The sequence below is a fragment of the Mercenaria mercenaria genome, chromosome 19 (assembly GCF_021730395.1).
Source record: "Mercenaria mercenaria strain notata chromosome 19, MADL_Memer_1, whole genome shotgun sequence".
Classification (NCBI taxonomy): domain Eukaryota; kingdom Metazoa; phylum Mollusca; class Bivalvia; order Venerida; family Veneridae; genus Mercenaria; species Mercenaria mercenaria.
The window spans coordinates 34,924,560-34,936,134 of record NC_069379.1 but is presented as its reverse complement, the minus strand read 5'-3'; the positions used below and the strand labels follow the sequence as shown (position 1 = coordinate 34,936,134).

General features: G+C 34.2%; 1 protein-coding gene across 1 annotated transcript; it reads left to right on the top strand.

The window, feature by feature from the left end:
• Nucleotides 1–3,588: 3,588 nt before the first annotated feature.
• On the top strand, nt 3,589–10,851 carry LOC128551106 (toll-like receptor 4). Its single transcript, XM_053531498.1, has 2 exons — nt 3,589–3,798; nt 4,507–10,851. Exon 2 carries the CDS (start codon nt 4,512–4,514, stop codon nt 6,744–6,746), a length of 2,235 nt encoding a protein of 744 aa, XP_053387473.1. The 5' UTR covers nt 3,589–3,798; nt 4,507–4,511; the 3' UTR covers nt 6,747–10,851.
• Nucleotides 10,852–11,575: the final 724 nt, after the last annotated feature.

Here is an 11,575-nt window from a genome sequence, read left to right as displayed (position 1 = left end):
TCTATTTACAATGAATGAATTTGAGCAAAACATAGTTTCTTTCCTGCCACATGCTGTAAATCTGTCAAAGCAGCGGGTGTGGGTAGGAGGTTGGGGTAAGAGCGGCTATTCTAGTCAAAAATCAACATATTCTAAATGCCAGACTTCGTTTTGTTTTTGTTTTTGACCGTATACAAAGACAGACTTTTAGAAAACGAAAGGAAGATCTTATTTGCCCCTCCAAGGAATTGTTTGACGAAAGCATTGGCACCAGGCTAGAACCATATACCTTCCGTGCGCTAGCTGCATGGCTTCACATAAAGAATTTTAGACCCCAAACGAGGTTTCAAAGCCGCATCGGTGAGGGGCAGTTGGTATGAAGTCAAAGCCCTCCACCGCTTGGCCACGGAGGCTCCCGTATATTTCGAAGATGCATTTTGTTTGCTGATGAAGAAAAAGTAAGCTGATGTTATTATCCAAACTACATGATGAAAAACATAATACAAAATTATTAAACAGAATTGATTGAGCTTTAACATTTTTTTCAAAAGCCTTTAGATTCGAATATATAAGAACTCTCCCTTCAGTGATATATAAATTATGTACCCCGTATTGCTCACACAACGCAATAAAAATGTTAAATTTTTAATGACCATTATCAATTTTGCCTTTCATAAACTTGCAAAATATGATAAAATAACCACAGATCCAGACAAACAATCGACTTGCATCACTTGAGATTTTCATTTAGTAAACATGTCACACTCATTTGCATATTTGGGCATTTAAATGAACAAACAGGATAAAGATAAGATTGGTCTTGGAATTGACAGTTCTATATGAAAGTCATGGGTGTAAAGATTATGTCATTCCTGTTAAGAAAGTCAGCTATATCATCTTACCGAGATATAATAGACACAAAGGCAAGGACCATACTATTCACTGAAAGACTAACTTTGGTGGTAGGCTTTATTACTAGATATGAAGAATTGATGTAATTTGGCGACAGTTTGCCTTTTGTTCATACGACATTGTCAAAAATGGCATTTTTCACTTACTTTTAAAAGTGGTATGCTCCTTGCAGAAATCAAAGAAAAGTTCATTCTGTGAAAGTTTCCAATGGTACAAATTTATTGGGATAGGAGTTGTGCAAGAAATCCTGAAAAATTACGACAAAATATTGTGCAGAAGTAAGTAAATCGTTGTAACGCTTTTTTTTTATAAAGGAGAAAGTCAATAGTTATTCTTTTGGCCTTTTATTATTATTATTATTATACCAGATTTATATAGCGCCCTTTTCATGATAAACACGTTCAAAGGCGCTTTACATATAGTATATAATGCAGCTTTCTACCACAAAATTTTCTCGAAACTCAGGCTCAGATTCTCATAATCAAAGATAAGATAAGATGAGATAAGATAAGATAAGATTTATTTTGAGTCGGCAAGACATTTACAAATAACATAAGCTCTGGTGAGCTTTTTTAACCGACTAAAGAAATCAAAGTAATTATATATTTCCCATAGGCAACAATGTTAACTTCAATACCGATTATCTCCCCAAAAAATGATAAAATTCGAAAAATCTCTCGGTGGGTGAAACCTTTTTAATTTTGAATGTCTTTAAAGTGACCAAATTTCATTTAAATATTACCATCCAGTTACAAGATATGAAATATGGCTATTACACCATGTTATCCTTAAGTGCAGTACTAATATGCTTAAGGATAGTGTTTTTAAGTTGATTCCATTCCGATATCCAATCTTGTCTGTTTTCGAGTTTAATGTACGTTAAAGTCGACATATATTTCGTTCATGACTTATTTTAAGCTTATATATAGCCAATATCAAACAATACCAACTCATAGAAAAAAAGGGTTGTCTCACATGAAAGTTGAACAGCATATAAACATGTTCATTACTCAAAGAAACAATTGTCAGTATACAGATATACATTAAATATCGGAAAAAGTCTGCATATGTTTTAGGTACCGCACTATCGGACAGTTGAGAGCCTTTCAAAACTCACCGTTTAAAAGAACTGTTACATATCTTCTTTCTGATGTATTTTCAATAATGTCCCAATGCTGAAATTTCAAATAACTAGGTGGAACGTAGATTTCAGCAATTATTTATTGGGTGGGACTATTTTCCAAAGTCTACAGATTCACTAAGACAATATGTTAGGTATAACTCCAATACATTTTTGAAGCTAAGTTAAACCTAACCCGAACCTTTAGTCAGTATATTAAGTGATAATTTTGTGATGCAAAGCCTGGACTATAGCCGAGAAAACCATGGAAGGTAGTGTTCCCTAGTTTTTTTTCTTAGATTTCTACAAATGGTATTCATTTTAAAAAGGGGACAACCTTTCCAGAATATTTAAATTATTGGACAGTACGGCAGAACATAAAGTAGATTGTTGGTAATGATGAAGTTCGTTTATCAAATATTTCTATGCTTTTTGATGATATACTCCTAAACCTTAATTTGTTCACCAGTCGTCCGATCAAAAATTAGGGTGTATCTTTGTATGCAATTGTAATACCTACAATGATCTAATTGATACTACATTTAATACTCTTTGAATATCTGAAAAGATTACTTCTCCTGCTTCATGGCACTGGCAGCATAAACGTTGATCAATTATATTTCGTATATCTGATGTACACCCAACAAAGAGAATCAGTCTAATTTTGTATTTATTATTTATATTCTCAGCCTTAACCTCTTTCGCATTCCTTTTGCTGTCATTTTTTCTTCGATGTACTGTAATTTTCAAAGCCGATTCGTGACATCTAAAATATAATGTAATTTGTCCTTTGTACATTTATATATGAGCCACGCCACGAGAAAACCAACATAGTGCGTTCGCGACGTACACCAGCATTGATCCAGACCAGCCTGCGCATCCGCGCAGTCAAAGCCTTTTGCAATGAGAGAATCCATTAGCGAACAACATGGATCCTGACCAGCCTGCGCACCCGGGGCTGGTCTGGATCCATGCTGGTCGCAAACGCACTATGTTGGTTTTCTCATGGTGCGGCTCATATGTTCTACATTATAACAATGGTAAATACGATAAGCATATTTATATCAAATTTATAAAATATTATCAAAAGATCTCATCACACCATAATAAACGGCTAAGTAAAAAATTAAGGTCATAGCAGGCTCGGTTTCATTGGGTGTAATTATGAGAATCTTCTGCACTAACAGGGCTAATGGTGCGGTTAATGAAACTCGTTACTAAAATATTTATTACAAATTTAATTTATATAGTGTATGAAATCTTTTCTTAAAGCTTGGTGAATATTTGATATATTAAGAAATATTTAGATTGAAGATCGTTACTAAAATATTTATTTCTGATATAATTTTTATAGTGCATAAAATCTTTTCTTAAAGCTTTGTCAATATTTGATATACATGTAATATTAAGATATATTTAAAACTTAAAACTTCCCTGTACAGTATAATACACTACACTGATTTTATGACCCCCCTTTATTGTATAACGCACTCCTTTAAATCTAAACTTCCTCCTAATTTTAATGGGTATTGTTTTTGCGTCTATTCATATTACTTTGTTTGTCATAACAAAAAAGATGGGGAAATCCCTTTAAAACATTGTTCGGATATAATACAGTATCAAAATGTTATACAGGTAGCCAACATATACCCATGCGTATATTATCTACTACTATTTTCTGATGGCTGTAGTTTTGGACTAGTTTTAGCGAGTCACAACCATCCAAAATCTTATTCTGTAACGCAGTTAAAGAAGTGATATTCGAAATAAAGGATTAAGTTATAGAGGTTTGTTCTCAATTTGATTGTAAATTTCAGGGATATTTCACATACTTAATATATAAACTGTAAGGCTTACCTCGCATCGGACATTCTGTTATCTATATTCGTTGTTTATTCATACAGTATGATATGAGCACTGCCTTGATAGCCAAGTGGTAGAGCTCACGCTTCGGACACGGGTGCCTTCCCGTGTTCGCTCTCTAGCTGGTTCGTACCTAATTACGTGAAAAATGGCAGTAGTAGCTTTCTCGCTCAGACATTGAAAAGCATAGTTTTAGAACTGGTCAGCACAGTGAAACTATAATGTGGAGTAACATGTCACATGCGTGTGAAGTGGCCTTTGTGTGGCAATGCCATAAAGTTGGGTACTGTTTTCACTGCAACACAAATAACAAGATCGTGTTAGTAGTCTTCAATGATTTTTTCACTCAAAGTTATTTAACACTGTAAATGGAATTACTTTCAAATGTAGCTTCAAGACTATGTTTATGAAAGATAATTTAAATTTTAAAATGCTAGTGGGATATTTAGTAAAGCCTACAGGGCCACAAAAGTACGCATGCTATATTTTTTTCAATATAAGCCTTAACAAGCGCTGTCATCATTTCTTTCACTAAAAATACAAGCATGCGCTAAAATCGTGGCCTTGGCATTCCCGCTCAAATATCAAAACTCACTGTCATATCTTTACCGTTTTACCTCCATATATTTCAGTGGCCATGCTTCTGCTACAGATTTACTTCCTGTTCCTGACTGTGTCAGTCTTTATGACTGATTCACACGAAGGAACAAAGATCAGTGGAATGGACGATTGCTATACTGAAGAATTATCTGTTATATGTGAACACAGTCTACCTTATGTTCTTCCTGATAATATGTCGAGAGTGATTGTTAAAGACTTTTTGCATGCCATGATAAAGAATGAAACATTTACGGATATTACATGGATGTCAGTAGATCTTTTGGATATAACAGTAAATCATCATGTAAATTTACGTCTTGAAGACTACAACTTTTATCCTCTCACAACTCTAAAGACACTCGGAATACATTCCCCTGTTTTAACGTTTAAAGAACGGAATCAGAGTAATATTCTGTATGGATTGACAAAACTACGGACATTAAATCTATCGTCATGTAATTATCTCAGTGCGAGAGAACTTTTGACAATGCTTGAGACACATAACCGCTTAGACGCATTAATTCTTGACCAGTTTGCCACTTCTAGTGTTACTATTCATAATTTAGTTATAGATAATGCGTTAATTAAACTGATTAGTAAACTGGAAGTACGGAAGTTAAGTTTAAGTGGATGTAACTTACTATTCAAGGGTCCATTCCAGATAGAAAATCTTTCATATTATTTACGTGATTTTGATATTTCGAATACCACGCTGGTTGTCAGCAGTGGTTATTCAGAGCTAAAGGTACTATTGGAAGGTATGCTGTACCATGTGAAAAGTTTGGATGCATCCCTTATTCAACCTAGATTCTTAAATCTAGATTATAGTTTCCTATCTAACAAAACAGTTAATCTAAAATGTAACGAAACTACCGATTCTCTTGTACAAAGACTGTTTTACAAAGTTGAAAATTTGAAACTAAATGGAATTCTTTCTAGAAGCATGGAGATAACAAATTCTTTTTTCAACTTATCGGCGTGTAATTATAATTTAGAATCATTGCAATTAAGATCTAATAAACTTCATATTTTCAATTCAACTTTACTGTGGCCAAGCAAAATCCACCTACATGAACTTGATTTATCTTTAAACGATCTGGAATACTTATCCCCTTTTGCCTTTGGATCAATCTTGTCGTTAAAAAGATTCCACCTTGCTCACAATAAACTGTATCTGATGGCCTCCTTTGTAGAATTTCGGTATCTGTTCTTTACATTCAAACGTTTATTACACCTGGATCTTTCACATAATCAGTTAAGCTGGTTACCTTCTACAATATTTTCTAATAATATCAACTTGACAGAAATAGATTTATCCCATAATAAGTTAGCTTCAATAAGTTTTGAAATACGACATTTAATTAACTTACGTTTTCTCAACATGGAAAACAATAAGATACACTATATTGATGGTTCCGACTTGCGCAATCTCGTTTTGCTAACAGAAAATATGCCAAAACCTGTCGAAATCAGTTTTTCTCATAATCCATTGCTCTGCAATTGCCAGTCGGAACCGTTTATTTCATGGTTATCTTCGTACTTCGAAACAAACAAAATACGAAAGTATACATGTACCTTAGATGGCAACGATATTGTAGTTGATGATAAAGCAGTTGACGAAACAAGGTTTCTGTGCATACGTTCAAGAGTAGTGGCAGTTTCAGTTTCAACGGGTATAGCATTTTTCTGTATCATCTCTCTTGCTATTACGTCCATCGTATACAGGAAACGAAAACAAGAAACAATGCGAAAAGGGGCAAATTTTCTAGAAGATTTTAAAAACGGATTACTGGAACAGAAGTTTTTATGCTTTTTATCGTTTTGCAGTGAAGACGAAAGACATGAGATCGAGCTAACTTATGAAAACCTAAGAGAATCGTTGAAAGCGTTGACGGGAATAGAACAAGAACTAGTATGTTTTGGTGATAAACATATTAATCCAGGATTTCCAATCGTTGACGAAATATTAAGATGTGTATCAAAGAGCTGTGTTGCAGTTTTTGTGGTTTCAAACAGTTTCTGTGAAAGCTACTGGTGTCAGATGGAAGTTCGTGAAGCCTACGAACTTAATAAACCCATTATTCTGATATGCAAAGAGGTTATTGACTTAACAATAATGTCACCTTTGATGTTGAAAATATTTAGACAGTTTACACGAGCCAAAATCGTTACTAATGAAAATGGTCAAATGGAACTTGTACCAGACTTCGGTCATTTTTCCAGTTCCATTCTTAAACTTGCAGCCTTGCGGTACGAAGAAGGTATTAACTAGTTCGAGTCCATTTTTCATAAAATAAAGCATGGTATAAAATAAAAGGATTAACTAGTTTAATTGTTACACGTATGACGCGACAATGCAATGAATGTATTAATTTGCTTGATACATGATGGTTCGAGGAATGAATTACCTTATTTCATTCTGAAACATGCATCTTGTTTGTAAAAAGTATGGATTGATTAGTTCTGTTCTTAAGTATGCAGTACGGTCGTAAGGAGAGGAGGTTGATAAGTATCAAATAATATACTTGTAATTATAGGCGCGAAACTGTCATAATATATTTCTTGTCTTTTTCTTTAGGCCTAAAACAATTTCTTTGTTTCCGGTAACATGCTCAAAAGAATTAGGGTAGGTAGGTCGGAATTTTTTTTTTTGGAATTATTAAGGGAGACTTTTCGAAAATTATTTTTTTGTCAAAAAATAATTACAAATAAGGAGGTTATGCCTTTAGAGCATCAGTAAGTTAATTTCTAACATCTCTGGCCATGTTTTAAGCATAAAAAAGTGCAGTTTTGCATCTTTTTGTTAAAAACAATAAACAAAATATTCTTCAAGGCCATAAAAACATTTAGGGTCGGGCCAAAAATTTAGGGTAGGTTGGGATACCGGAAACAAACATTTTTTTACGCCTGAATAGTTTATCTCATGTCATTTTATTTAAATTATTGTTGCAATAATTTTATATATAAAATACTAATTACATGTAATCATGGTGGTAAATATTTTTATATTAGGACCCTATAACTGAAAATATATTTCAAACTGCTTCGTTGCATTGTGTCAAAAATATATATTAAACAATTCAGATGGATAGGCCATGTTTAAAGCATTTATAAAAAGTGGAGTTTTGCAACTTTTTGTTGGAAAGTTGAAAATCTTATTCTCCAAGTCTTTAAAAACATTTAGAGTCGGACCAAAAATTTAGGATAGGCCGGGATGCCGGAAACAAACATGTTTTACGCCAAAACGTTTTGCTGCACTTCCATTTCCAAATGTTATAAATATATATGATATTTCGTAGCTCCCCAAAGACAAATACTATTGCAAAGTGTAAATAGATATGATTAAAAGTAAAATGAGTAAACTTTGAGTTGGAAATTAAGTGACTTTAAAGTGACATTGCTTCTAGGTTGCTCAATTCTTAAAGATTAATGAGCCGTGCCACGGGAAAACCAAAAATAGTGCGTTTGCGACCAGCATGGATCCAGACCAACCAGCGCTTCCGCGCTGACTGGTTAAGATTCATACTGTTCGCTTTTAAAGCGTATTGCAATTAGAGAAACCATTTGCGAACAGCATGAATCCTGACCAGTCTGCGCGTACAGTAAACAGGAGAATTACAATAAGATAAAAATATATTTTGGAAGATGTAAAAAAATAACAGAAAACTCGGTATGATCGAGTCTATTCGTATGGGGTTATGAAAAGTGCAACATCCGTGACGCTCCGAAGCACCGGCTTAAGCGAACTCTAAATTCTCAAATGACCACAAATAGTAACTATGTACAGGCTTTGACTTTAAAAGCTCCGTTTGGTTCTAGGAATTTTATGTTTTTGTTATTTTGGCAACGTAGATAAATCTGTATATGTAAATCTCCGTTTAAAGTCATTTTAATTTACAGCTCGTTTAGAAAACGTATACCCACTTGCTCTTAATACATTCGAGCTGCGTCATTAGAAAACCAACATAGTGCAGTTGCGATCAGCATAGATCCAGACCAGCCTGCACATCCACGCAGTCTGGTAAGGATCCATGTTATCCGCTAACGGTTTCTGTAATTGAAATAGACTTTGAAAGCGAATAACATATATCCTGACCAGACTGTGCGGATGTGCAGGTTGGTCTGGATCCATGTTGGTCGCAAATGCACTATGTTGAATTTCTCATGGTGCGGCTCAATTATCAATATTATACTTGAATGTAATAAATTAGTAATGTTTGGCGTGGGAGCTACGCAATTTCGTGTTTTTAATATAACGATTGTGTAACAGTTCATGTCGTTTCAAGATTGGAAGACTTTGGTAGAATTGACTTTTACCTCAGTAAATGACAATTTATTTTTAGCTCGACTATTCGGGTAATAAGTAGAGCTATCCTAATTACCACGGCGTCGGCGGCGGCGTCACACCTTGGTTAAGTTTTTCGTACCAGTCTACATTTTGACAAAGTCTTTTGAGATAAAGCTTTGAAACTTTCAACACTTATTTACCATCACCATGGCCAGTTATAGGCAAGAGTACATAACTCCATCAAGGATTTTGGCTGAATTATGGCCCCTTTTGACTTAGAAATCATGGTTAAGTTTTTCGTACAGTTCATATTTTGACAAAGTCTTTTAAGATAAAGCTTTGAAACTTTCAACACTTGTTTACCATCACCATGGCCAGTTATAGGCAAGAGTACATAACTCCATCAAGGATTTTGGCTGAATTATGGCCCCTTTCGACTTAGAAATCTTGGTTAAGTTTTTCGTACCAGTTCATATTTTGACAAAGTCTTTTGAGATAAAGCTTTGAAACTTTCAACACTTGTTTAGCATCACCATGTCCAGTTATAGGCAAGAGCACATAACTCCATCAAGGATTTTGGCTGAATTATGGCCCTTTTTGACTTAGAAATCTGGGTTAATATTTCGTACCAGTTCATATTTTGACAAAGTCTTTTGAGATAAAGCTTTGAAACTTTCAACACTTGTTTAGCATCACCATCTCCAGTTATAGGCAAGAGCACATAACTCCATCAAAGATTTTGGCTGAATTATGGCCCTTTTTGACTTAGAAATCTGGATTAATATTTCGTACCAGTTCATATTTTGACAAAGTCTTTTGAGATAAAGCTTTGAAACGTTCAATACCTGTTTACCATCACCATATCCAGTTATAGGCAAGAGTACATAACTCCATCAAGGATTGTGGCTGAATTATGGCCCCTTTTGACTTAGAAATCCTGGTTAAGTTTTCCGTAGTTCATATTTTTTGTAAAGTGTTTGACATATGGCTTTGAAACTTTCAACACTTGTTTAGTATAATAGTCTCTATCTGTAGGAAAGAGTACATAACTCTGTTATCTATTTTGGCTGAATTATGGCCCTTTCTGGACTTGGTTCTGTTTTCATACAAGTCCACGTTTTGTCAAAACTATTTAACATATGGCTTTTAAACTTTGAACACTTGTTTATCATTATGATTTCCATCTGTAGGCAAGAGTACATAACTATTTTTACTGAATTATGGCCCTTTTTGGACTTTGAAATTGGTTCATACATTGCCATTTAGCGCAAGACTTATCGAAATCAAAGAAATACAGGAACCTTGTTTGTCTAATCTATTTATTTCTTTTGTCTGAATATCTGTGGAAACATTTTGACCCCATTCTTCAATCAATTCTTCGAATAGTCGAGCGCGCTGTCCTCAGACAGCTCTTGTTGTCAATAGAAATAGCTAACATGTGAAAAAAGGAATTTCAAATTTGTGTCAATTCCGGTTACATAAAATTGATTAAATGCTCGGCAGTGCCTCTCGTTTTAAAAATAGGACAGGTTCACCACCTTGTGTAAATGTTGCAGACATATTTCAAAAGACGACCAAATGACCGTTTGAAATCATGGAAAAACAATTTCCACATATCATTTACATTGTAGATCGATAGATCTACAGATTTTATCTTTTCACTGCATGTCTGCAGACCTAGCATCTTGTATGTTCTCGGTAAAAATATTTCTGTCTTATATTTGAACTAATAATATCATCTATTAGCTAATTATGTTGACTGTCTCGTGAATGTTGAGTTCATTGTCATTTCATTTAACACGTACACATTTACAATTTGGCTATTATCCAGTGTCAATGGACATTAATGAAGCTTATGCCTGTAAATAGCTCCATAGATGGAATGTCACACTGTTTTGCATTAAGAACTGAAGGAACCTGCCCGCAAGGTATTATTTAGACAGAAGCTAAAGTAGTCAGCAATAAATTTGTTTAACTGGGGCTTTGTTTAAGGTAGTTTTATACGGTCAGATAAATAATTATCAACTGTAGAATTTGATTAAACCCTGACTATATAAAACTTATAAGTAAAAATAAAAAATAAAAACGATAGGGTTGTGTGCTTAATTTTTTGGACCCACGATACTTTTCATAATGGAAATCTATGTAAAAATCATAATTTTGTTTACATTTTCGCGAATACTAATTTATCTACAATGTTGATTTAAATGAAACTTCTCACATTCGTAAATAAACATCTATCAATGATATGGTGAAATATAATGTTCATGTCTATGTACAAGATTTTTAGATATTTGCTAATGAGTAAACAGATCCCCACATTCCAAGCTGATTTTAAGACATTATTTGGAATTTTAAGACATTATTTGGAATCATTTAACAGGTCAAATGTTTAAATACCATATTTTTCTCTAAGAAGATAGTTAAATTGCCGTTTTTCATAAATTCATAGAGGTGGAGGACGAATGATTTCAGACACAATGTCTTTTATCAAATCGTCACGGAGAACATACGCCCAGCCCGGGGATCAAACTCGCGACCCCGCGATCCGTAGACCAACACTTTCGCTATTGAGCTAAGCGGGCGGGGCTCTTTTAACATTGGGATGTGTAAAATGAAAAATAAGGCAAATAGATGAAAAGGATAGGTGGAAAAGGGAGGCATAAAATGTAGGGGGCTTTAAAAAGGACGGTGAGGGAAAGAAACACGTCAACAAACATGACAATAAACATAACATAGAAAACAAAACGGATAAAAAGCTGAAGGTAGAAAATAGAAACTTAGTAACGTATGTTAAGGAAAGAAGGGTTTTG